This window comes from Miniopterus schreibersii (assembly GCF_964146895.1).
Source record: "Miniopterus schreibersii genome assembly, chromosome: 3".
Taxonomy (NCBI): Eukaryota; Metazoa; Chordata; class Mammalia; order Chiroptera; family Miniopteridae; genus Miniopterus; species Miniopterus schreibersii.
This window is the reverse complement of record NC_138103.1, coordinates 2,113,415-2,140,504: the sequence shown is the minus strand read 5'-3', so window position 1 is coordinate 2,140,504 and position 27,090 is coordinate 2,113,415. Positions and strand designations below refer to the sequence as shown.

Below are 27,090 nucleotides of genomic sequence, written 5' to 3'. Positions count from 1 at the left end.
CAGAACCTGGAAGGACTAGACCGGGGCTTCCCAATCTCAGCATTCTTGGCATTTGGGACCAGATCATGACGTGTTGTGAGGCAGTCCCAAGCACTGTAAGATGTTCAATGCATCCCTGGCCTCCACCCACTAGATGCCAGTGGCAGCCCCCCAAAAACCAAGCCATGACAATCAAAAATGTCTCCAGACCTTTCCCCTGGTGGGGGGGGGGGCGTTAAACCATACCTGGTAGGAGTCACTAGAGCAACATCCAACTCTTAGCATCCAGGATTTTATAGAAGCGTCACTCATAACTTGAATAAGGGGTTTCTCATGTAACGGGTGCTCACATGAAGTATGGATTTATAGCTGCCTCGGAATCAGAAACCTGGGTTCGAACTCCCAGCTCTGTCATTTTCTAGTCTCCTTGAGTTCTGGCTTCCTCATCATCAAATTGGGAATAAATAACGTCACCCCTTAGAGGTGCTTAAGATTACAGGGAGATAATTTATGCAAAGCACCTAGCTCTGCAGCTTAATAAGCACCAAAGACATTTAGTAAACATTAATCCTTCCCCGGGGAAAAGGCAGCTCAATGTCTGCAGTCGGAAGCACACGGGATCCAGTCAGAAGCCCTGGACCCGACCCATGCCAAGCCTCAGTCACTAAGGAGCTGTCAGAACGTAACAAGGCATTCTTCCTTCTTCACAAAACAGATGCTGCCACTGCAGGCGGGGCCACAGCAAGGGATTTGGTACAGCACCTAGTCAACTAAACCACTGTAGAAATATTGATGATTATTCTTATCAGATCTTTTAAAGATTTCTGAAAAGGAAAGAGCAGTTCTTTAACAAAGTCAAAGAACTGAGAATGTAGTAATAGGTACAGGACAAAAAAAATAACAACAGGGATCATTAACTTCCAGATCCTTCTAGACAAGGAACTGCCAACTGGTGACCCACGGGCCAAATCCTGCTCTGGATATTTTGCTTAGCCCCATGCAGTGTCATACTGGTTGTTTAATTTGCATTAAATGCCATTTGATTTTCATTAAAACCCGAATTCCAGGTTTTTCTCAAAACTCCCAAAATTGCCATGTCCCTTTGGTGAGACAGGAAGTACCATTCAAGTCCTCCCTTCCCTCCCAGGCCTCACCTGGCCTAAGGCACTCATTGATTTTACCAGCTTGTCCCCTCTAGGCATTTGAGTTTGGGATTTGGCTTATCTGAAGACAACTTCTCTGGGAAAGCATTCCGGATATCGCTGAGACACTCCCTCCCAGGGGCTCATCAGATCATAAACTCGCCTAGTCAGTCCCTTGAATTCTTTTCTCCTCGACACTTCTACGTCATCACTAGATGCTCCTGAGGTTCCTCCTCCCGGTGTACACCTTCCTTGATTCAGGGTATCAACACCCCAAATCACCACTGTATTCACTGGATTACCTGCATGAAGCATGTTCAAAAACAAAATACCTTTCATTGTAACAGAACTACAAAAGACGTGACACGACATCTATAGTTTACAGGACCAGCGCACCTCCTCCCCTTCTGCTGGGAACTGGCGCTCCCCAACTCAGTCCCTGTGATTTGAGTGGGGTTGACTCCATTCCCATTTCCAGGGAAAGTCATGTGACCCAGTCAGAAACATTCGTAGTTAGTCCTGGGACTCTGGCCACAGTGACTGGGAGAAAAGTATTCTCCATACCCCTGGGACTTGAACTGAGGATGATGGAAGACTGGGAGTCTCCTTGTGGACACAGCTTATCTAAAGAGAGGAGCCCCTAGATCCAGCCCAGTCTGCAGCCACCCTACTTTTGTGGACTCTTTGGTCACATATGAGCCAATTAATTCTCATCTTTGCTAAAGGACATTTGAATTGTTTTTTCTTACAACCAGAAACCTAATCAATACAAGAAAAATTTGAAAACCGTGCTTGAAAATGGGGGGGGGGGCAGATGCTCTGCACAAATTCTTTCCCATTTTTTGTTACCTCCTCTCCACCCAGTAAGAGCTGGGTTTTGCTCTGTGCAGTAGCCATCCCTCTATAAACTTTTATCTTATGGTATATAATTATTTTTTGCTTGCCTATCTATCTCTCACAAATCTATTGAGATCCTTCAGGGCAGAAACTGTGTAGTTTTCACTTTTGATTCTTTAATACTTTGCACTATAGCACACAGTTTGGGCTCAACAAATGTCTGTTGAATGGATGGATCAACTAAAGGCAGGCAGACTAAAGGAACCATCCTAATTCTCTTCCTGGGGCCATCCCAGTCCTGAGACCACCTCAGAAGCCTTGCCCCTGTGATACACATACCATCTTCTGACACAGACGCACCCACCACTGTAAACAAGTTGCATCATGAGAACTCACTCCTTCCAGCCATTACTAATCCTCCCACAGGTCCAACCCACGGAACCTCACTGTGGACTCACAAGGCCCTAAGTCTGGAAAGAGAATACTTCACTGCAAGATGCCCCCAAAACTCTATGAATTGATAACCCAGTGGGCATGTCAGTCACACATATAATTTTACACATGGTTGGGGGGGGAGCTTTGGTTTCTAGACTTCATCTTGACCCCAATACACCCAGAATCCTGACTCTGATGGCCACCCACCATCTGCTTTCACAAAATAACAATGCCAGGCTCTCTCCTGCCTTCATGTTTTCCTCCCTAGTCCTTTATAATTACGTAAGTGGAAAAAAGTACAAATATATCTAGGAAATCAAAAGCAGTAAAGCAATAGATTTCCCCGTAAAAAGTTTTAACTTTGAGTGCATAATTGCCACACCCGTAATTGCTCTGTAATGGCTGTAGCTTCCACTGGCATCTAGCAATTAAGATTTTCAAATAGTCAAAGGTCAGGGCCAGAATTATAGTCCTAGTATGAATCACCATCAACTCTATCCAGTTCTCATTTTCCCATACTTGGGCCCACAGCACCAGGGCAATCTAGTAAGAACTAGATCTACAATAGATTAACAATATTTGTTGAGTATCTACCCTGTGACAGGAAGCACAGCAGGACCTGGAATCAAAAGGGAAAGACATAGCAAGGCCTCTCAAGGCTTTCAGTCTAACGCAGAACAGGGACAAGTAAAGAGGCAATTACATTATAGAAAAACAGGTGCTACACGGAGTTATGAAAGCACCCAGGAGGGACAGCCAGTCTGTGCTGGAGCCTCAGGGAAGCCCGCTAGGGGCAGAGACCTTTACCAGGAGACCTAAAGAACAAACAGGCGGCAGTGGCTGTAGGGCAGGTGTGTTGAAAAGTCTTCGGAAGAAAGTTCCAGGTAGAGGATAATTGGTGAGAAAGGGTGGCCTCCTCTAGAAACTGAAAGCAGGAAAGTATGGCTGGAATTTACAAGTGTGAAGAGAGAAGCTGCCACAGAGGAAGCAGAGGCCAGAGACCCCGAATGGCTCCGCAGCTTTAAAAAGCCCCGAACTGGACTGAAGAGCAAGCATCACTTGCCTTGCACAGTGTACCAACAGGCCAGGATGACGCTCACTGAATACTGATTTTACAATGCATGTTACTGACAACACTAGGAAGGGTAGGATACTTACAAGCCGTTACCTTATAATCTGTGTACAGATTCTTGGTTGAAACAGCCCTCACTACTGCTATGTCCACCTCCCTTCTCACGGCTACCATTTTCCTACAAACAGGAAAGCAGGCACACGGGGACAGGGATTCGCTTGGGGAATAGGAAAAGTGCACACCAAGATAACAGGGCGGGGCACCAAAAAAACTGAGCAACTACCCTAAGCAAAAAAGTTGAGGGAAATGAAACAGTGAAAAGCAAATTTGGAAAATTCAAGAGGAAGTAAAAGTATTTTCATACACACAAAAAAAGAAGTGTCTCACATGCTCTGGCCAAAATGAACCCTCTCTCTTAGTCAACAGTTGGGGAAAAAAATCAAAAGCTGTGAAAAATTCACACTTTCCTACTCATCACAAAATAAACAGTAAATCGGACAGAACAGCAACACCCTGGGAGACCCTGAAAGAGCCGCCCCGGGGACGCCACGCAGGACAGTCGCCTGGGGACGCGCCGCGAGCCACGGACCACGAGCCGGTCCTGCCCCAGCACCCGGGCACCTGCAAGTCCGGCCTATTCGGTTACTTCAGAACAACTGAAGCCACCCTGCACGGGGCAGCACCTCCCGGGGCGCAGGCACCTAACCGCTGCCGCACACCTGAAACCAGCGTAACACTGCACCTCAGCTGTCACTAACAAGAAATACACGCGTGACCGTCAGGAACACCGTCTTTATGCCAAAAGACGAGCTGTTTTAAGAATCAAGGCTCGTCTGGCATAAAAGCAAAACCAAAGACACACTGAGAAGTGTCTGCTTCCAAAGCCAAAGTGAGAAAGAGGCTTTTTAAGACGGTTTTGGTTTTTTTAATCGAGGCACGGCGTTTCCTCCGGCTTTGCTCCCGGTGCCCAACTTGGGAATGTCAAGGTGCGGCCTCCGGCGCCCGCGGGCCCCGGTGTGGAGACACAGCCCCGAGCCGCCGAGGGGCGCAGTGAGGCTGGCCCGGCGGGGGGGCGCGCGTCGGGACCCTGTTCCCGTGGGAGCCCCGCGCTCGCCGCGAAGGGCGTCCCGCGGCGCCCGCGGAGGGCTGGGAGCGCGCCCCACGGCGCCCCCGGCCCGGCCTCGGAGCGGACCCCGGGCCGGAGCCCGCAGGGCCCCGGGGAGGCGCGGCCCTCCCGGGGCAGCCGCCCGCCCCGCGCCCTCGCCCGCCCCGCGCCCCGGGGCCGCGCACTCGCCTGCCCACGGTCTGGTTGGCCAGCTGCTTCATGCGGTTGAACTGCTTCTTCATGGCGGCGGCGGGCCGGGCTCGGCCGGCGGGACGCGGGCAGTGGGGCTGCAGCTCCTACATCGCTTCCCCGCCGGGCGGCGGCGACTCCCAGCCTGGGCCCGCCCCCGCGCGTCACTTCCAGCGGCACCGCCCGCCCGGCGCGAGCTGCTTCCGCCCGGCTCGGCGCGCCCCGCCCCGGAAGCCCGCCCCCCCGGGCCCGCCCCCGGAAGCCCGGCGCGGCGCCGACCCGGCCCACGAGGCCCTTGGGTCCCTTCGGAAGCGCGGCGGCGGCGGGCGATGGGGTTTTTTCCCAGGTGTTTCTCTTCTCCCTCACACAGCGCAACGATGAAGCTTCTTTGTCTTACATTTCTTATACCACTAACAAAAAGGTGGGAGGGAAAGGGGGGCGGGCGGTGTATTTCATGCCCTTAAATGGGGGGTGGGGCGGGGCCGGGGCGAGCGAAGCACCCGCGTCTTCAGGAAGCGTGGAGTTTGGGCAGCGGAGGGCGGTGGGAAGCGGGCTGGAGCCTCGGCAGAGGCGGCGCGGGCGGCGGGGACGCGCCTCTGTGTGAGCTCCCTGAGGGGAGGCAGCGCGGGCGTGTTCTCAGGAGGGCGTCTAGCGGCGCGGCGCGGCCGTCGGCGTGAGGCGCGCCGGGCGTCGGGTCAGCGTGAGGCGCGGCCGTCGGCGTGAGGCGCGCCGGGCGTCGGGTCAGCGTGAGGCGGGTTCGTCAGCGTGAGGCGGGTTCGTCAGCGTGAGGCGCGTCCGTCAGCGTGAGGCGCGTCCGTCAGCGTGAGGAGGGTCCGTCAGCGTGAGGCGCGTCGTCAACGTGAGGCGCGTCCGTCAGCGTGAGGAGGGTCCGTCAGCGTGAGGCGGGTCCGTCAGCGTGAGGCGGGTCCGTCAGCGTGAGGCGGGTCCGTCAGCGTGAGGCGCGTCGTCAGCGTGAGGCGCGTCCGTCAGCGTGAGGAGGGTCCGTCAGCGTGAGGCGCGTCCGTCAGCGTGGGGCGCGTCCGTCAGCGTGAGGCGGGTCCGTCAGCGTGAGGCGCGTCCGTCAGCGTGAGGCGCGTCCGTCAGCGTGAGGAGGGTCCCTCAGCGTGAGGCGGGTCCGTCAGCGTGAGGCGCGTCCGTCAGCGTGAGGAGGGTCCGTCAGCGTGAGGCGCGCCCGTCAGCGTGAGGAGGGTCCGTCAGCGTGAGGAGGGTCCGTCAGCGTGAGGCGGGTCCGTCAGCGTGAGGCGCGTCGTCAGCGTGAGGCGGGTCCGTCAGCGTGAGGCGCGTCGTCAGCGTGAGGCGCGTCGTCAGCGTGAGGCGCGTCGTCAGCGTGAGGCGCGTCGTCAGCGTGAGGCGGGTCCGTCAGCGTGAGGCGCGTCGTCAGCGTGAGGCGCGTCGTCAGCGTGAGGCGCGTCGTCAGCGTGAGGCGGGTCCGTCAGCGTGAGGCGCGTCGTCAGCGTGAGGCGCGTCGTCAGCGTGAGGCGGGTCCGTCAGCGTGAGGCGCGTCGTCAGCGTGAGGCGCGTCGTCAGCGTGAGGCGGGTCCGTCAGCGTGAGGCGCGTCGTCAGCGTGAGGCGCGTCGTCAGCGTGAGGAGGGTCCGTCAGCGTGAGGCGCGCCCGTCAGCGTGAGGCGGGGCAGTCGGCGTGAGGAGGGTCTGTCAGCGTGAGGCGCGCCCGTCAGCGTGAGGCGGGTCCGTCAGCGTGAGGAGGGTCCGTCAGCGTGAGGAGGGTCCGTCAGCGTGAGGCGCGTCGTCAGCGTGAGGCGCGTCGTCAGCGTGAGGCGGGTCCGTCAGCGTGAGGCGCGTCGTCAGCGTGAGGAGGGTCCGTCAGCGTGAGGCGGGTCCGTCAGCGTGAGGCGGGTCCGTCAGCGTGAGGCGGGTCCGTCAGCGTGAGGCGCGTCCGTCAGCGTGAGGCGCGTCCGTCAGCGTGAGGAGGGTCCGTCAGCGTGAGGCGCGCCCGTCAGCGTGAGGAGGGTCCGTCAGCGTGAGGAGGGTCCGTCAGCGTGAGGCGGGTCCGTCAGCGTGAGGCGCGTCGTCAGCGTGAGGCGGGTCCGTCAGCGTGAGGCGCGTCGTCAGCGTGAGGCGCGTCGTCAGCGTGAGGCGCGTCGTCAGCGTGAGGCGGGTCCGTCAGCGTGAGGCGCGTCGTCAGCGTGAGGCGCGTCGTCAGCGTGAGGCGGGTCCGTCAGCGTGAGGCGCGTCGTCAGCGTGAGGCGCGTCGTCAGCGTGAGGCGGGTCCGTCAGCGTGAGGCGCGTCGTCAGCGTGAGGCGCGTCGTCAGCGTGAGGAGGGTCCGTCAGCGTGAGGCGCGCCCGTCAGCGTGAGGCGGGGCAGTCGGCGTGAGGAGGGTCTGTCAGCGTGAGGCGCGCCCGTCAGCGTGAGGCGGGTCCGTCAGCGTGAGGAGGGTCCGTCAGCGTGAGGAGGGTCCGTCAGCGTGAGGCGCGTCGTCAGCGTGAGGAGGGTCCGTCAGCGTGAGGCGGGTCCGTCAGCGTGAGGCGCGTCCGTCAGCGTGAGGCGGGTCCGTCAGCGTGAGGCGGGTCCGTCAGCGTGAGGCGGGTCCGTCAGCGTGAGGCGGGTCCGTCAGCGTGAGGCGCGTCCGTCAGCGTGAGGCGGGTCCGTCAGCGTGAGGCGCGTCCGTCAGCGTGAGGCGGGTCCGTCAGCGTGAGGCGCGCCCGTCAGCGTGAGGCGGGTCCGTCAGCGTGAGGAGGGTCCGTCAGCGTGAGGAGGGTCCGTCAGCGTGAGGAGGGTCCGTCAGCGTGAGGCGGGTCCGTCAGCGTGAGGCGCGTCGTCAGCGTGAGGCGGGTCCGTCAGCGTGAGGCGCGTCGTCAGCGTGAGGCGGGGCAGTCGGCGTGAGGAGGGTCTGTCAGCGTGAGGCGCGCCCGTCAGCGTGAGGCGGGTCCGTCAGCGTGAGGCGGGTCCGTCAGCGTGAGGAGGGTCCGTCAGCGTGAGGAGGGTCCGTCAGCGTGAGGCGGGTCCGTCAGCGTGAGGAGGGTCCGTCAGCGTGAGGAGGGTCCCTCAGCGTGAGGAGGGTCCGTCAGCGTGAGGAGGGTCCCTCAGCGTGAGGCGGGTCCGTCAGCGTGAGGCGCGTCGTCAGCGTGAGGAGGGTCCCTCAGCGTGAGGCGGGTCCGTCAGCGTGAGGCGGGTCCGTCAGCGTGAGGCGCGTCGTCAGCGTGAGGCGGGTCCGTCAGCGTGAGGCGCGTCGTCAGCGTGAGGAGGGTCCGTCAGCGTGAGGCGGGGCAGTCGGCGTGGGGCGCGTCGTCAGCGTGGGGCGGCGCCTAGGCCCCGCCATCTGGTACGGGGCCGCCGGTGGTTCTGCGCCGGGCAGTGAGAGCCGAGCACAGGCGCGGGGCGGGAGGTCCCGGCGGGAAGCCCCAGGTGCCTGGCGAAGGGCAGCTGTAGGGGAGGGCCTTGCCCCGGTGACCTTCCTCTCCTGGCCTTTCACTGGTCATGACCTTTCCTCCCCAGAGGTGACCTCCAGGCCTCAGTTGTATTTCAGCTCCAGGCCCAGAAAAGCAGCAACACGGGACAAGTGACCCTCTGCTGACCTCGGGACCAGCTGCATTGGATGGCGCCCCCCATTCCCACCCTGGCCCCCACCAGGCAGCCAGCGCAGCCTGGACCCTGAAAGGACAGGCCTGGAAAGCGGCTGAGTGTGCTGTTAGGCTCTTTCCCTGGGCGCTCCCCTGAAATCACCCTTAAAACCGTGGGGGTGGAGGACTCGGAGCCCCCCCCAGGTGCATCGGCTTCACCTTCCTCACTTCAAGCTCCAAGGGCCCTCCGTTTGCCTCTATAACTTGTTTCCTAAGCCCATTTCCTCTACAAATTACTCCTTCTACCTGTGTGATTTTCCAAATAAATGTTTTCTTATAACTTGAGTCTTGGCTCTGACTTCTTTCCTAGCCAGACCGCAAGCACAGGGGTTGCTGGGCCCACGGCCAGTGGATCCCACCCGTCTGACGCTGGTGCTGCTCCTGCCTCCCACAATGGTTTTTAAGAGCTTCTTGTTTTGATTTCTCTGGAAAAGTCTGCCCAGACCTCGGCCGGCTGACAATGTCCTGTTCTTCCAAAGTAGATCTCCTTCAGCGCCTTCGATTCCGTTTCCAGGCCCTCAACCAGTCGCCAGCACTGGCTGTGTGTGGGCAGCGTTTGCTTCCGTTTCATCTTTCTCCCTCTGTCTGGTCGCTGCGCAGAGCGTCAAGATGCAGAGCCGGGTTTGCAGGTTTGCAGCCACAGCATCACCGTGGAGGGCAGCTTGTGATGGGCGATTTCTCCTTCACTTTCACTATGTGGACGGATGGGGTCCCAGCAGCCTTTGATCTCTGATCTGCCTCCAGCCTCCTTTATGAGGATCAGTCCAGCACAACCTCGATCCAGATCCCAGACACAGACGGATGAGATACTGCCTCAAAATACAGGCCTCCACACTGGTCAGAGGCCTTGGCCTCCACCTCCAGCTTTCTCAAGGAGAGAAAACAGGGCCCCATCCTCCCACGGAAGGTCATGCTTGCTACTCCATGATGCCTTACTGGAGTCCCCATCTCTGTTGTAGTCACACAAAAGGGAATCCTTTCCCACCCCCTTGTCTGGCAATTTTCAGTGGCTGGTCAACAGGAGACAGGAGAACCAGGTCACTGAGGTTTTTCTGGATTTGCTGTGGAGGCAGGTGCCTCATTAAGTCCAAGGCACAGTCCAGCAGCTGATGACTCCTGGTGGCCATGCCAGCATCCATGGCTCTCCCCGCAGCAGCAGAGCCCAGCACTTCCACTTCCAGTGCCCAAGCCATTGCCTAGCAAGACATCTTTGTGATTCACTTCACTGCAATTTAGTCCCTTGGGCAGCAGTTTTGTTGGGGGCACGTGGTTCCATGATGGGGCTGGATGCTTTTGGCGAGTGGACCAGGTCTGTCCTGTAACCCACAGCCATGACCTCCTGGTCTGGTGGCCATGGCTCTGGCTTAGGCCACTCCCCAGGGTTGGGCTGCAGTGTGGCTTCTTTCACTGGCCACATCTCTAACTTCACAAAAGATGTGCTCATAAAGGAAACTGAAAAGGGGGGAAGAATCACCTGACTCCTAGAGAAAGGATTTTGAAGCCATTCAAGTGACATTAAGATCAGAGAATCAGAGACTTAAAACTTTTTTTTTTTAATCCTCACTTGAGGATATTTTTTCAGAGAGAGTGGAAGGGAGAGAGAGAAACGTCAATGTGAGAGAGACACATGGACTGGTTGCCTCCCACATATGCCTTGGCCAGAGCTGGAGATCAAGTCTGCAGCCAAGGTCCATGCCCTTGGCCGGAATTGAACCCAGGAGCCTTCAGTCCACAAGTGGACACTCTAACCACTGAGCCAAACTGGCCAGGGCAAGACTTAAAATTCTTTGTGGTGACTTAGAACAGAAGGGTAAAATGTCAGAGCTTCAAATACAGCAGCAAACTCCTGCTTACTGACATCAACTACGACAGAGAGACATAGAAACAATTCTGAAGGGAAGGTGGATCATGCAGAAGGACTAGATGCTGAAGCTGCAGTCAGCCACTCAGTCAGTGAATTGTGGAGCTGGCCTTGTACCATCAGCTCCTGTATCACATTGGCTTATGACATCAACCATCAAGCTTTAGCTTGCAAGGGAGATGACACTGGCTTTGCTGACCTGTTTCATCACAACAAAAACAAACAGGTTGTTCAATGGAGTCCTGAGACTTGAGGCCGAAGTGAGCCATTGGAGACATTTTGTTCAGACTTTCACAGCACGAGGAGCAGCAGCTTTGATCACAATGAAGTCTACGTACTGCAGAATAGCATCAAGGAACTTCAACAGAATTGGAATAAGGAATTGATAAGCATCAGCTGGAAGGGGCAGTCCTGCAGACTGCTTGTCAACAGCAACCGGCAGAAGTCACAGGCTCCAGGAAAAAAAATACACGATTATGAAGAAAAGATAGAAGAACTGGAAAAGCCGTTACAGCAGGTGGCAAAACACAACAGAACCAATAAAAACTCAGTCACCTGGAAAAACCCCAGCACATTCAAGCAGAACAACTGATAGTTTCCAAGTAACAAAAGTCTGGAGTCTTAATATAGAAAACGGAAGTGAAAAGCATGATTTATCTCAAGCCAAAACTGAGAGATCACTGAAAGAAAAGAACAAGAACTGGAGATTAGGCTTCTAACGGAAAAGAATATCTCTTCGACTGAACAGATCAATCAGCTGTCCAAAGATGAGACTGATAAACTAATTCAGTTTCCAGCAAAAAGAATTAGAGGTATGAGGTCTTTTCACTAGCATATCTTCAGCTTCCCACATACAGCAGCAATTGCAAGTGCGTGGTTTGGAAAGCAAACAAGTATTGGCTGCTTTAAATGAGAAGACTGTGGACGATAGCAAACTAAAAAGAGAGTATCACAAAATTACAGGTGTCATTGATTCCAAAGGCAGACCTCGTGAAGCTACAGGGCATAACTAAAAGCTGTCTGCTAGGTTTGAAAGCACTGGTCAGGTTATGCTTAGAGAAGCCATTCACGATCTACCACACATCACTCGAGAACAAGACATGGAGATCAACCCACTGGGGCAGACTGTCAGACTTTACTGACAACTTTGCCAACATCCAGCACTCATAACAAGGTTAGAGGTATTAATGTGAATCGGTTTGAGGACCTTCTGCAGGAGCTCAATAAACTTAAACAAGGTAAGATCAGTGAAGAGTGGAAACAACAGGTGATGCCCACAGTACCAAATACACAGAGTGAGGCAACCCACCTTTAGAAACAACCTCAATGGCCTCAGACCCAGGTCTCAACTGACAGTGATAACAGTTCTAAACTACCAATGAACTCTACTGACCTGATTCAAAATGTTAAAGGGAATGAAATCAAGCTCAAAGATTTGGAGAGGGAATTAGCACAAATTCAGCTCAGCATAGCTCAGGTTTGTGAAGCCGAGCGTGTTTTTTCAGGCGATCTTGACCTTATCTCATTAGATCCCTCCACCAGGTCATTTACTTGAGTCTGCAGACCCTTCAGGCACTTGAGCCTGACAAACTGAGTGAGTCTTCTAAGTTGCTCCAAGAAGAGGTAGAAGAGCTCAGAAAATCAACGCAGGGAAAAGGTGCAATGATTAAAACCCTCCAGAGAGATAGTGAGAGATTGTCTGATTCTATGGCTGCCACCTCTGAACCAGAAGGGAAACACTGATGATAAACTCATTCAGAAATTAAGCCACTAAAGGAGAAACATGATGTTTCCCAAAACTTACCTAGGGAGAAGGAGCTCCTACTCAAAGCAAAAGGCAAGGAGTTACTTTCTCTAAGTGAGAATTTCACTAAGGAAGTGAGCAAAAATGGACTTTTGAGGCAGCCAGGCTACTTAGTTTTGAAGTGGGTGTCTGTAAACTAAAATGGGAAAATGAAAAAAAGGGTAGAAACATCTGGGGAAAGGAAACAGAAAATCAAGCCTTAGACAAATACGCAACTCTCTGTGATGAGGGAAGAGAAAGAATCGAAATACTTCGCAATGAAAAAAGAACAGGGCAAGACCAGGGAATTAAATCGACTCTTAAATGCAGTTACATCAAAGCAGGAAAAGACAGTGATGTTTTGACAGGAAAGTCATGTTGGCACCGAAGCAGAAACGAATGCAAAGCTGCGCCGAACAGAATGAGGTACAGCATTTACTTGACAAGGAGTTATGTTCAAACCAGGAGCTGCAGAGATCTCCCGACCATGCTTTAGAATCGGAAGAGGCCTGTGTCCGCCAAGCTTTGGCTGCAGGAGACAGAGCAGCTAAGCTAAAAATGAAAGTCTCGGCACTGGAGGAAAAGCTCCGCTCATCTTCTGGTGCGATGAAAACTGCAAGCCATCGAGCTAGGTTTCAGGTGCTCGCTGCAGGAACAGCTGAGTGCTATTGCCAGGGAGAAGCCCGAGCCCGCACTGCACCTCTGCCTCGGGAGCAAGAAAAGCAGCCCACTTGCACGCGCTAACCCAGAGCTCATGTTGGCTGAGGGGTGGCGAAGGCAGACGCCTAGAAGGAAAACTGATGTTGTTACAGGGATGTCTGCAGCAAGCAAACTCTGGCTTGGATCCGAAGGAAGAATAAACTGAAGAATTAAAAAACAGCCCGGCTGGGCGTGGCTCAGCAGTTGAGCGTCGACCTAGGATCCAGGCGATCGGGGTTCGATTCCCGGTCAGGGCACATGCCCGGGTTGCAGGCTCGATCAATGACTCTCTCATCATTGATGTTTCTATCTCTCTCTCCCTCTCCTTTCCTCTCTCTGCAATCAATAAAGATATATTTAAAAAAAAAAAAAAGAATGAAAAAACAGAAACGATGTCCAACAGAAAGTGCTGGGTGATGTACAAAAGAAATTGATGTGCTTACTCAGAAGCACAGGGGAAGAGTGGGCAGAGTTCTCGTGAGAAACCTCTCTATGGGATACTTTCAAACACCAAAGGGAACGTCATAAAGTGTTCCCATCAATGGAAAATGCTCTGGGTATCAAAAGTGGAGAAATAGCCCTGGTGGGTGTTGCTCAGTGGTTAGAGCATCGGCCCGCACACCCAAGGGTTGAGGGTTCAATTCCCAGTCAAGGGCACATACCTGGGTTGCAAGTTTGATCACCGGCCCCAGTTAGGGCTCTTGCGGGAGGCAACTGATTGATATGTCTCTCTCACATCGATGTTTCTCCCTCCCACTCTCTAAAAACCAATGAGATAAAAAAAGGGAAGAATGGATGAGTTGTTCGGTGAAGACCAAGGCGGTGTCACCACGTGGATGACCAGGTAGCTTGAATCAAAAAGTGTTCCCAACACACTGCTGAGGCCAAAGCAGTGTGTTCTTTTTCAGCTGAGTGGATAAAGTGTTCTTTTTCAGAACTTTTTCTGAAACTTTTTCAACTTTTTGTTGAATATCTAGAAATAGAATCTCATTAAGCTTTTCCACCAGCAAAACACTCTGCTTGGGACATGAAGCCTCTAGATTCACCAGGAAAGAAAAAAGTAGCTAAAAATATACCACCAGGTCTTAAAACTACCCCAGGATTCACACCCAGAAAAACAGATGTGAAACCCTGTTCCACAGCTGTGTCTCTTATTAACCCACCTGGCCCTGGAACTACTGGCTCTGGACATCTGCTTTTAAATGCTGTTACTAATGATTTGCCTGCATACACAGCTTTGCTGCTGTCACCCGACAAGAGTGCTTGAGTTGGGCTGAAAGACCTTCGAAAGCAATTGATGATTCTCAAGCCAGAGGCGAGACAGCACTTTAAAGCAGTGGCCTTCTGGGAAAAAGTCACATACTTTTTTGCAGTTTTAATTTGTTTAATAAAAACATAATAAACACTTAAAAGTGACTGCAAAGGTGTTCACCAAACAAAACAGTGGCTACTCCTTGTGAGAGCGGGTATTAGTGGGGTTGGAGGCTGTGTTCAAGGACTAGCTTTTTACGAGGAACAGGCGTTTATGTTTGCTTTGGGTCAATAAATCATCAACTTGTGTTAATGTTCAAAAAGTATAGCAAATACAGAGGTGTGCACTCCTTGTGCAAGAAAAAAGGTGAACAGTGCGAAAGTACGAGATTCGCCAAATGTAAGAAGTGAAGATTCATCTTCCTGGCTAAGTCCACGCCTCTTTCATTGCCTAGGAAAGCACTCCATTGGCCACAGTATTCTTTCAGGCCTTTAGAAATCTATGCACGTTTGTATAAATGGGAGTATATTATTCTCTGACTTGCTTCTTTTAAAAAACATCGCTACAACTTTAGAGAGCTTTCCAAATGTGAATGATTCCATATCAACCAACTTCTCAATAGACCTTAATTCCTCCCCTTCCTTTCTGTCTCCACTGCTCTGGTCCATCCTTCCTGTCTCTTGCTTGGACCAGTACTGTAGACTCTTTACTGATCTTGCTGGTTTCACTCTTTTGAATCTATTTTCCACACTGCTTTGAGGAACTTTCTTAGAAGATCTGAACGTACTTCTGTTTTAAATTATTTTAGGGCTCTCCATTGCCTGAAGCCCGTCTTATTTTTGCAGCCTTACTTCCTACTTGTCATGCACACATTGGCCACCTTCCAGCAACATGTGACTTCTTGCAAACCCAAATAACTTTAATCTCATGAGTCTAAGCATAGCAGGATAATGCCTTTAAAAAAATGCAGACCAGACCTAGCTGGTTTGGCCCAGTTGTTAGACCGTTGGCCTGCAAACTGAAGGGTCCTGGGTTTGATTCCAGCCAAGGGCACATACCTTGGTTACAGGCTAGATCCCCAGCCCTGGTTGGGGTGCGTGCGGGAGGCAACCAATCCATGTGTCTCTCTCACATCGATGTTTCTCTCTCTCTCTGTCCCTCCCCCTCTCCCTCCCTCTCTCTCTGAAAAGCAATGGAAAAATAGCCTCTGGTAAGGATTAAAAAAAAAAAAGTGCAACCCAGAAGCGTTTAATTCGCCTCCTCTACACCCCAAGTTGTGGGGATGCCAAACACTGAACAGACGCGCTTACTAGCCATGTGTACTCACAGCTCAGGGAAGGACAGCACACACCAAGCAGGGCCACCTGGGGGTCGCGCTTGGGCACAGAGTGAACAAACAGGCCTGCGGGGCAGACTTTGTAGGATCAAGAGAGTGGGCGAGCCCTGGCTCCTGAAAGAGGATGCCATTGGCTTGTCTGGATCATTTCTCAGGCTCCCAGGAAACTGGACCCTGACATTGTGGATAAACTGCACCTCCTCCCTGTGATGAGGTGGGTTGCTTGGCTGGGGGACCTTATCTGTGGGAGCAGAGGGAAAGACGGCTTGCAGGTGGCTGCTGGAGGCCCTCTGATTTTAGCAGATGTCAAGGCAACACTTGACAATGAACCTTACTTTCAGGCCTTATACCACAGTCACTGTCTGATGCCTTGACATCTATTTAAACCTTGGTGATGACCGAGACTTTTAGGAAGTAGGAAAAGTGCTTCCCTGGGAAGCCAAGTTGGTACTAGACCAGGAGGGAGAGGTGATCATCAAAAACATAAAAGGGCCCGGCCGGGCGTGGCTCAGCGGCTGAGCATTGACCTAGGATCCAGGCGATTGGGGTTCGATTCCCAGTCAGGGCACATGCCCGGGTTGCAGGCTCAATCAATGACTCTCTCATCATTGATGTTTCTCTCTCTCTCTTTCCTTCTCCTTTCCTCTCTCTGAAATCAATAAAGATATGTTTAAAAAACAAACAAACATAAAAGGTAAAAACTCTCATTGACCTTCAGTCAGTTGATCCTAAGAGAATCCCCAGGTCACCCAGGGGCCTGAGGAAGGGGTAACATCCTCCAACACCAAGGCATTTGACTAATAATAAGGGAGGCCACCCCCACTTGCAGGTGGGATATGCCAGAGGGCCCAGGTTTGGCTTTATCTTGTAGCAAGGAGGCCTCAGTGGCCACACCAGCTTCTCGAGTACTGTGCCCATGACCCAAGGCGTAACAGGCAGCTGGGTGGAGGCTCAGGGTCGGTGAGAGACTTGTGTTCCCAAAGGAGCCCAGTGAGTGTCCAGAAATTGCTGTACTAATGGTGTATATAACGCAGGGCCAAGGAGGGCAGTTTCCTGCTTCAGGAGCCCATTGACAACTTACAGACATCACAGTCCAGAGACTGCAGGAAGACTGAGGGAGGTTTCTGACACCTCTTCACTGAGGGCATCTATGAGGCTCTAACCAGAGTGCCTATTGGTTTTAATGTGCACAGATTGTAGAGTGTCTTGTGGAGGGAGCCCCACTCAAGGTGGATTAATCTATAAGTTATAGCATAAATGGGCTTAGGTAAAATTTGATGCTGAAATATGTACTAAACAGAGCATATAAGCCAAATCTATCATAGAAAAATAGTTACGATATTTAAATTTAGTGAGCTTCCAGGAATTTTAAGGGTGCCTGGAATTTGTTTTAATCAGATATGTAAGACGCAAAACTACAGACATAACTGTCATGAAGAAAGAAGTTTATTATACCCATAGATCCCAAAAAACAGGAGACACACCATGGAGGGCCACATGGGGAGGCACCAGGGTCAGTCAGGAGGCAGAAAGAGCAAGAGGAAAACATGGGCTTGAATCTTTATTGTGATTTCCACGAGAATAGGCAGGGCAGCGTGAGCAGGCTTAGGCTTGGCACTGGGGCATAGAGTCCCTAGTTGTCTGGTACCTGTCCCTGGGGAAGAGTGGCCTAGAGTGTAAGAGCCAGATAGAGGAGGTAGTTGGGGATATAAGCTCTGGATTGGTAAGCTTACACCTGAAAGGTATACTCACAGGTGAGCCATTGCCTATTTCTAAGAGTTTAGCTAACCCTGGGAGGTGCAGTCCTTCTAAGACAGCAAGGCCTCAGATATCAAAGCATTAAATACAAAAGGTAGAAAACATCAAGTTCATGAAGGTTTGCCCACTGGTGCATTTATTTGTTTATTTGCTTTTTGCTTTTGTTGTTAATCTTCACCCGAGGATATTTTTTTCCATTGATTTTTAGAGAGAATGAAAGGGAGGGAGAGAGAGAAAGATGGATGTGATCAATTGGTTGCTTCTCGTACAAGCCTCGACTGGGGCTGGGAATTGAACCTTCAACCCAGGTACATGCCCTTGACCGGGACTCAAAATGTGCCACCCTTCTGTGCACAGGCCAACACTCTAACCACTGAGCAACACCAGCCAGGGTGCCAACTGGTGCATTTTAGCAGATGTTAAAGCTAATTCAAAACCTATGTTGTAGAGGCACAAAAGCCAATCAGTAAACTTCATCTTTTTTTTTTTTTTTTTTTTAAGACTGTTTCTATTTATTTATTTTTAATATATGTCTTTATTGATTCAGGGAGAGGGAGAGAGAGATAGAAATATCAATGATGAGAGAGTCATTGATCGGCTGCCTCTTGCACGCCCCCTACTGGGGATCAAGCCCACAACCCGGGCATGTGCCCTGACCGAGAATCAAACCCTGATTTCTTGGATCACAGGTCGATGCTCAACTGCTGAGCCACGCCTGGCCAGGCTTCATCTTTTTTTTAAAAAAATATGTTTTTATTGATTTCAGAGAGAGGGAGAGAAAGATAGAAACATCAATGATAAGAGTCACTGATTGGCTGCCTCCTGCCCCCCCCCACTGGAGATCAAGCCTGCAACCCAGACATATGCCCTGACCGGAAATCAAACCGTGGTCTCCTGGTTCACAGATCAAGGCTCAATCACTGAGCCATGCCAGCTGGGCGAACTTCATCTTTTTGCCTTATAAATTATTTTAGCAAATTTTGGAATTCCAATTGGGTCAAATTGTGAACCTTTATTTAATTAATTTTTTGTTTCCTCCCCTTGTATCTGGGTTTCTTTTTTTCGTGCCTTTTTTTTGGTTTGTTTATCCCTGGATATACATGGGGGTGGGGGAGTGTCTTTTCACCCTGCTCAAATTTGTCAGATTTTTCCCCACAGAGAGTATCTTCAGGGTTAGGCCCTCTCTTATGGCAATGGTTAAACTGTTTGAAGATGCTGGGCTTAAATCAGGTTTGAATGAACACTGTCACTGTGCCAAGGGGCTGCCATGGTATTTTCCCAGAACCCCAAAGATCAGGATTTTGTGCCATCAAGTGATGCAGTGGGAGAGCATGGGGCCCACACCCCAGAAGCTGATGGATGAAACCGTCTTCTGCTGCAGCCCCACCTTTCCCATGGGGGGACTGCTTCCCCTCCCCACCTTTTCTCTGTACAAACCCTCTCAGGATATTTTCGGTTTCTAGGCATGTAAAGTCACGGGTTTCATTTCTGTCTCCATCCAATCACCTGTGGTAAGGCCTTCGGGTGGTTATGAGGAGAGGAAGCTGGTGGTGGGCATCAGGGACTACCCCCGTCCTCCAAGAAAGGTCGGTAAAGCCCCAGTGTTGGAGTCCACATCCCATGAGACTGTTTTGTCTGTGGCCGGGGTGGGAGTCTCAAGCCCCTTAACCACAAGGTAAGTCTTTTGCCTGCTGGTAAGCAACAAGACTAAGCAAAGCCCAAGTGTGTTGGTTAGGGGTTTTGCATTGAGAGAGAAGTTAAATATCAAATACCCCTCCCTCACTTTTATTTTTTTATCAGTGCCTGGGCCATGGCTGCCAGAGATGTGCACCTCGAAACCCTTAGGGCTCAAGAGAGCACCTGCAGCAGCAACGGAGGCAGTAGCACAGGAGATGGGCAAGGTCACTCACCCCCTTTGCCTGAATGACAATGGTTCAGGGGCAACCAAGGAGCCATTCTTAAGTCTTCCTGGGTTCGCAGCCTCCTTCCTTTGCACAAACAGTGCGAGGGGTCATCCCCAAGACTGATCTGAAAGTACACTTTCCTAAATGCTGTCTGTATTGCTGTCCCAAAGAGCTCATGACGGACATCAGGCTAGACACAGTGACCAAAGTGCGAGCCCCACACCCACTAAATGGGACTCAAGCACCCATCAATTAACACACTGCCCTCAGGTGGGAGCCTGGGAGACCACCTGTCAGACATCGGTCACACCCGATGGCATCTCTGTATGGTAAATGGGACCATGGGCCCCTTCCCTTGCTCAAAATGTTACCAGAAAGGGAACCTGGCCCTTGGTGGGTCTGCCTAGGGCCAGTTGGTAGTATGTGGGTTCTTGACTTCATGCAGGAAAAATTTGACAACACGAATCCAGGTGGCTGTGAGGGAATATTTATTAAGGCTGGGAACGGTAAAACAAGAAAGGGCTTAGTAGCCCTGGCTGGTGTGGCTCAGTCGTTGGAGTGCGGCCTGCAGACACAAGGGTGGAAAGTTTGATTCCTGGTCAAGGGCACCTACCTGGGTTGCAGGTTAGGGCCCTAGCCCTGGTCAGGGCACATACAGGAGGCAACCAATCGACCTGTCTCTCTCACATCAATGTCCCCCCCAAAAAAAATCAATGGAAAAAATATCCTCAGCTGAGGACTAACAACAACAAAAACCCCACAAAAACAAAAACAAAAAGAGGGCTCAGCATAGAAGAAGCAACAGGAGAGCCTAGACTGGGCTGCCCTGGCTCTCTGAAAAGCCGGAGAGAAGGGGGCCTTGGGAACAGGTTCAGGGGTTAGCCTGGGAGGAGCTGCCGCTGCCCATCGCTCCCCTGGTTACAAGTCTCATGGGGTCCCTTAGAGTTTAGGAGATGCGTGCCTGTGGGGGAAGAAGTGGGGGAAGAAGAAGGGAAAGGGAATGGTGGGGGGCTTTATTTTTTTTTCCTGCGGGCGAGAATCTTATGGGAGGTCTCAGGGAGGGTTTCAGCAGAATGTTCATCAGTTTTCTAGGTGTGCTCCTCCAGGGCATGGTCTCCATCGATTGGACAGTGTCAGGGCAGGGGGTCATCAGTCATCACAGCTGGTCCCGGTGTTGCCTTCCCGGTTCTGCTGCTTTTCTGGGTCTGGAGCTGAAATATAACTTGAGGCCTAGATGTTACTTCTAGGGAGGTGACCTTCTATGTTGGCTGTAAGATCCTCTGTCAGTTTGTTCAGCTGTCTGACTCAATTTCCCTATTCCAGTTGTCCTGGCTTACTGGCTTGTCTCAAAACTCCCTCTCTCACCCTGTGGGAAGATGCTAAAGTGGACTGTGAGACCTTGGGAGCTAAGCCAGCTCCTCAGTCAAGAAAACAGCCAGCTGTTTTGATCTCACACAGCTTGCACAAAAACACATCCCCCTCCCCATGTATGCCCTGTTTTTCTCTGTTTTCTGTACTTTATAAAACCTTGTGTTGGGAAAGTCTGGGGGTGGCAAAACAATAGCAGCAGCACCCCCCTCCCACCCCCACCCCCACCCCCACCGTTCAGTCCATTTGAAGGCCAGATGGAATTTAGCGGTTCAACTTCACCGTATGCGAGGGGAAGAAAGGTCACCCTGGCAGCCAGGTCTCATCCTATAATTGTCCTTTTCTAGGCACCTGGGGCTTTCCATCCTTGTAACTTTTTGTACCTGGCTCTGCTCTTGTCCGTCTAACTGCCTACCACACATGGAAAGGACTGTCACTTATAAAATATAGGTTTCTGAGAACAAATTTTCAGATCATGCCTTCAAACTGGATTTATTAAAATATTGAGAGATGATCTGGATAAAGAAGAATTAATCCTATGGGACTGAATGAACTGAGAATAATCATTGTTTTTATGATTTTGGTCAAAATATTGCTGATTTTTTTAAACAAATGTTTTGTTTTCCAGATATAAGGACACTTGTTTTTTCCTTAGAGCAGTTTGGAAAATTTTACCTTTGTAAGCAATACAAAATCATTTATTTTTTCCTCTCTACATGATTTCTCTAGAATTGAGAACCTCTTAATGAGTATTATTTAATTTTCATGGCAATACGGTTTTTTGCATGAATTCAATGAGAATCTGTTCTATTTAAAACAAGACACAATTGAAAACTGATTTTATTAACCAAGACTTTCAGTGGCCTGTCATGTTGAGAGAGACAGGCATAGACTGTGAATGTCACCAGAAAACTTTAAGGAGTTAAGGTAGACTTTGACTGAGTCCAGATCTTGACTATTATAAATGGAAAACTCAACGGCACAGACAACAGTGTGGTGATTACCAGAAGGAAAGGATGGAGGGGAGGTCGGAGAGGGTACAGGGGGAACAAACGGCAATAGAGGGAGACTAGACTTGGGGTGGTGAATGTACAGTATGATGTACAGATGGCGTGTTGTGGGACTGTGCACCTGAACCTCCGTGCGCTTATAAGGAAAGGACAACAGAGGGATCGGCAGGAGAAGCACCAGTGGCTTTTGAGGAGGCAAGAGGGCAGTTAAACTTGGTGTTTATGATCCAGCCCTATCTGGGGAATTGGATGTACATGTAACCCAGGAGGGGGTGCTATGGGGGATCTCTGGCAGTGACAGGGGAGACTCTGCATCCCAAAAGGGTTTTGGTCCCAGGTATGGAAAAGGGCTGAAGAAAGATACAGCCTAATAAAGAAATAGCTCCATGCCACCTACCACACCCTGCAAGCAACAGAGCCTATAACTGGAAGCCTGCTGTAAAGGGGCAGACCACCTATCCCGACAAAGGGTGACTGCACAACATGTCTCGCATTCCAAAATCTGGTGTAGCACAGATGCCCACTATAATGAGATGGAGTTACCTGCAGCAGAGACATCCATTTAACAGCTCCTCTTATCCGTGAATTGCAGACATTGTTAGGGACAGTCACCTTCCTCTCAGAGGGAGATGCTGAAAAGGTGCTAAAAGAAGAGCCTATTGGCCCTTCCCAAGTGAAAGCAGGTACACTTCCAGTACCAACTGAAGCCAGGTATACCGCTGGCCCCTGTAAAAACCAGCCACCTAAATAGCATGTACAGGACTGGACTATCAACCACAGACTCCTGTGGGGACAAATCATGTGGGCTGACATATGGAAGGTTATACAGACTAAGGAAGTGACCCTGTGTCATGTTGTAGGACATTCTCCAGGGACTGATGAAGCAGATGCGCTTGCTCACATTTGATGGCTAGAAGAGGCCCCAGCAGAAGACCTGCCTATACAGGAAAATGAAATGTACAGGACAGAAAACCCTGTGATCAACAGCTAAAGTCTGGGGCCCCCCCATTGAAAATGACTGACATTGGATTCAAGGATGGCAGCAGGTTAAGTGGAAGCTACACTGACACTCTCCAAGGACCAAACTGGAATTACACCTAAAATATAAAAAATCATCCTGAATAATCAACTGCAACTGAAGGTGAGCTGGAGAGCACCCTCATAACCAAGGAGGAAAAGTGGAGACCACACAGAGACTGGTAGGAAGTGCAGAGGCACAAGAGGGCTGGCTGGGCTCCCACAGGCAGCAGCTGAAGGTCTGGAGGGTTATTTCATCTGTGGGGGGTACCCACCAAGAACTCTGGGGCCTAAATCACCAGGTGGGCTCCCCAGTGCAGAGCACCAGAACTGAGAAAGGTGTCCACATAACATCTGGCTATGAAGAGCAACTGGGTTCCTGTCTGCTATGGAGAGACAGCTAGAAATGCAGGAACCCTCTTAAACGGCCAATGCACAAAATGTAATGTGCAGTCACTCACCTTGGACTCCAACATAGGGAGGGCAGAGTGGATTAGAGCAGTGTGAGGAGAATCCAGGGGGCTTGGTGTAGGGAATAGAGCTCAGAGGACACCCCTCTGGATTCCTGTGCTGAGTCATCCCCCCACATGGCAGAGGACATCTTTCTCAGGCAGACATTTACTATCCAGGCAGCTTTTGCCTGAGTGGGGAAGTAATTGTCCTGCACATTGAAAACTTTCGCCTCACCCTGTGGAGTTTCTACAGCCTGAGGCTCATTAAGAGACTGAATAATAATCAGCCTCTGGGTGCTTTGAGCCTTTGCCTGATTTGCTTCTGGACCCATAACTTAGAAAAGCAGACCTTGGTGTGAATCCTGGTCCTCTCCAAACCCACCCAGCCCCAGCAGAGGAAATCACAAGTTGTGAAATGTGGAAAGCTTCAAACAGGATACTCAAAGCCAGTCACAACAGCATCTGACATTGGCCTGCACCAGAGACCATCCAAAAGACTAGGAGTCCTAGAAGATCTACCTAATGCATAGAAACAAATCCAAATAGGCAGCCAAAATGAGGAGACAAAAAAAAAGCCCCAAATGAAAAAGCAAAAGAATTCTCTACAAGAAGAACTAAATGAAATGGAGATAAGCAATCTATCAGATATAGAGTTCAGAATAATGATTGTAAGGATGGGCAACAGCATGCAAAAGATATGGAAACTATGAAAGAAATTAAGAATGACATAGTAGAAATAAAAACAATACATTGGAAGGAATAAGTAGCAGATTAGTGGAACCTGAGGATCAGATTAGCAAATTAGAAGACAGGGTAGATGCCCAACCGGCATGGATCAGTGGTTGAGCATCAGCCTATGATCCAGGAGACTGAGGTTTAATTCCCGGTCAGGGCACTTGCCTGAATTGCAGGTTTGGTCCCCAGCAGGGGGCATGCAGGAGATCGGGGCTGCAGCCAATCAATGACTCTCTCTCATCATTGATGTTTCTATCCCTCTCTCCCTCTCCCTTCCTCTCTCTGAAATCAGTAAAAATATATATATAAAAAAATTCAGGGTAGTAAATAAAATGACTCACTCAGAGATCCAAAAAGAAAAATCAATTAAAAAACAGGAGGACAGTTTAAGGAAGCTGTGGAACACATCATAGGAATACCAGAAGGTGAAGAAAGTAAGCAAGGGTTAGAGAACCTGTTTGAAGAAATAATGGCTGCAAACTTTCCTAACCTGGTGAAGGAAAAATTCATTCAAGTTCAGAAGGCACAGAGAGTCCCAAGCAAGAAGAATCCAAAGACACCCATGCCCAGACACATCATAATTAAAATGCAAAAAATTAAAGACAAAGAGAGACTCTTAAAGGCAGCGAGAGAAAACCAAGCTGTTACCTACAAAGGAGCTGCCATAAGGCTGTCAGTTGATTTCTCATCAGAAACTCTACAGGCCAGAAGTTAATGGCATGAAGTATTCAAGGAAATGAAAAGCAAGGATCTAAAACCAAGACTACTCTATTCAGCAAGACTATCATTCAAAATAGATAGTGAAATAAAGAGTTTCCAAAACAAACAAAAAAAGGCTAAAGGAATTTATCACCACCAAACCAGCATTGCAAGTAATGTTAAAGCGACTGCTATAATAAGAAATTGAAATAGAGAGAATGAGAAACATATGCATAAAGAAATAAAATGGCAGTAGATTAGTACCTATCAATAATAACCTTAAATATAAATGGATTAAATGCTACAATCAATAGACAAAGGTAGCTGAATGGATAAGAAAACATGACCCAAATATATGCTGTCTACAATAGACCCACCTCAGAACAAAAGACTCACACAGGCTGAAAAAAACCAAACAAACTTCTGGAGGACTTTAAGGGAGAGAGAGACAACAATACAGTCATCATACAGGACTTTAACACCCCACTTACTGACTTTACTGGATAGATCTTCCAGACAAAAATCAACAAGGAAACAGTGACTCTAAATGACACACTAGATCAGATGGATTTAATTGACATTTACAGAACATTTCACCCTAAAGCCGCAGAACATTCATTCTCCTCAAGTACACATGGGACATTCTCAAAGATAGACCACATGTTATGACACAAAACAAGTCTCTACAAATTCAAGAAGATTGAAATCATTTCAAGCATCTTCTCAGACGTTTACACCATGGAATGCTACGCAGCTGTAAAAACGAAGGATCCCTTACCCTTTGAGACAGCATGGTGGGACCTGGAGCGTATTATGTTAAGCAAAATAAGCCAGTCAGAGAAAGTCAAGTATCACATGATCTTAATCATATGTGGAATCTAACAAAAAATAAACTGATGAACAAAATAGATCCAGGGACATAGAAGCATGGAACAGACTGACAAATCTCTGAGGGAAGGTGAGGGTGGGTAGGAAGAGATTAACCTAAGAATTTATATGCATATATGCATAACCCAGGAACACAGACAATAGTGTGGTGAAGGCCTGGAAGGCAGATGCAGGGTGGAAGGGATCAATGGAGAGGAACAAAAGGGACATCTGTAATACTTTGAACAAAAAAGATAAATTAAAAAAGAAAACAAAAATAAAATGACTGACATTGTTACAGCTTGTCAGCAGTGTTCTATATATGCAGAGCATCATCTGCACCCCTTGCTGACAATGACAGGACTATGTGCAAGACTGGGCTGAGAGCCACAACATTAAGTGGGGACTGCACCTCCCTTACAATCCAACAGGAACTGGCCTGACAGAACATTATAGTAGAATATTGAATAATGTCCTGAAAACTGAGGGAGGGTCATTACAAGGATGGACCACATGACTCTGACATACTACTACCCCTGAATGAAAATCCCTGACCTTTCAGGGAGGAACTAATTCAGCTGGAATTAGGGTGAGAGCTGGAAAGGCAGCTTTCTTCCAATCAAAAAAGTTTGCATAGGTCATTGCTCCTTTGATGAGCCCTCCCCCCACAGAGTTGGCAGGCAGACACCATATATGAATCTTCAGCAACCTGACTCACACTTTTAGTCCCACCCTGGTGACTCCTGGAGACCCCACCCCTCCCTACTTGCAAGCTCATCAAGCCATTTCCAGTGGCTTTTCTATGCAAGTGGCCTCTCTTGCCTCAGGCTTAGGACTTTTCTAAAATCTCTCAAACAAGCAGCAGCTGATCTCATTGTGCCCCAAACAACTCCATAAGTGGTCCCAGGACTGGTACTAGCCACAGCCTTCACTGGTTCATAGCTTGGCCTCTCCTGGGCACCTCTGAGCCCAACACAAGTAGCAGCCATCTACAGATTGCTGTGGAGAGCATGCTGGGTGGCTCAGGGCAGGGCATAGGCAGAAGCTGACTTTGCACCTCCTGGGAGGCCCCAGAGACAGTGCACCCAGTGGTCAGCTTCAACCATGCTGGATTACAACCTTACCACATTCACTAGTGACACACTCTAGGGGAGCACTTGGTGAGCACCAAAGCTCCACTGAAGCAAATCCTGCTCCATAGAGGTGCCTCTGGCACACAAGCTCTTTGGCTGTAGCTGCAGCTGGTCCTCACAGGCGATTCGCCTGGGGGTCAAATCCTCCCAGTGATGCCAACAGCAACCAAGACTCAACTACAATAGGACAGTGCACACAGCCCACACAGGGAAGTACCTAGAAGGCCCAGCTCAGGTGACTGAGGAGGCTGAGCCACTAGACCCCACAGGACACCTACTACACAAAGCCACTCTACCAATTCCAGGAGACATAGCAGCTCTACCTAATACATAGAAACAAACACTAGGAAGCAGCCAAAATGCAGAGGCAAAGAAGCATGTCACAAATGAAAGAACTGAAGAAATCTCCTGAAAAAGAACAAAATGAAATGGAATCCAGCAACTTACTAAATTCAGAGTTCAAAACAATAGTTATAAGGATGCTCAAGGAACTAAATGAGAATGTCAAGGATCTTAGTAAGAATTTTAAGGAAACTAGTGAGATCATCAATGACATAAAAAAGAACCAGTCAGAAATGAAGGCTACATAAACTGAAATGAATAATTTACAGGGAATCAACAGTAGAGTAGAGGATGCTGAGAATCAATCAGCAATTTGGAACATGAGGAAACAAAAAACACCCAACCAGAAGAGCGAAAAGAAAAAAGAATCCAGAAATATGAAGGTAGTATAAGGAGTCTCTGGGACAACTTCAAGCATATCAACATTCGCATTATGGGGTACCAGAAGAAGAAGGAAGAGAGCAAGAAATTGAAAACCTATTTGAAAAAATAATTGCAGAAAACTTCCCTACC

General features: G+C 50.0%; 1 protein-coding gene, 1 long non-coding RNA gene and 1 pseudogene across 10 annotated transcripts in view; 1 reads left to right on the top strand and 2 right to left on the bottom strand.

The window, feature by feature from the left end:
- The window catches only part of ARHGAP17 (Rho GTPase activating protein 17), an 81,915-nt gene extending 76,987 nt beyond the window's left edge, over nucleotides 1–4,928 (bottom strand). For 6 of the 8 annotated variants that reach the window (XR_013998509.1, XM_081133144.1, XM_081133143.1 and 3 more), the window contains exon 1: nucleotides 4,760–4,912. Coding sequence is in view for 6 of the 8 variants with exons in the window: in XM_081133144.1 (XP_080989270.1) it covers nucleotides 4,760–4,812 (53 nt within the window). In the remaining 2 variants the exon portion in view is untranslated. Of the gene's footprint in view, nucleotides 1–4,759 lie in introns of all 8 variants that reach the window. The other 2 variants (XR_013998508.1, XM_081133145.1) reach the window with 2 other exon arrangements.
- A 94-nt stretch (nucleotides 4,929–5,022) lies between these two features.
- LOC308554543 lies at nucleotides 5,023–8,646 on the top strand. The gene is made up of 2 exons (XR_013998414.1): nucleotides 5,023–5,180; nucleotides 8,237–8,646. It is a non-coding gene; the product is annotated as an uncharacterized lncRNA (long non-coding RNA).
- A 319-nt stretch (nucleotides 8,647–8,965) lies between these two features.
- LOC308554453 (F-actin-capping protein subunit beta pseudogene) lies at nucleotides 8,966–9,554 on the bottom strand (annotated as a pseudogene). Its single transcript has one exon. The product of its transcript is annotated as an F-actin-capping protein subunit beta pseudogene (transcript).
- Between the last annotated feature and the right edge of the window lie 17,536 nt (nucleotides 9,555–27,090).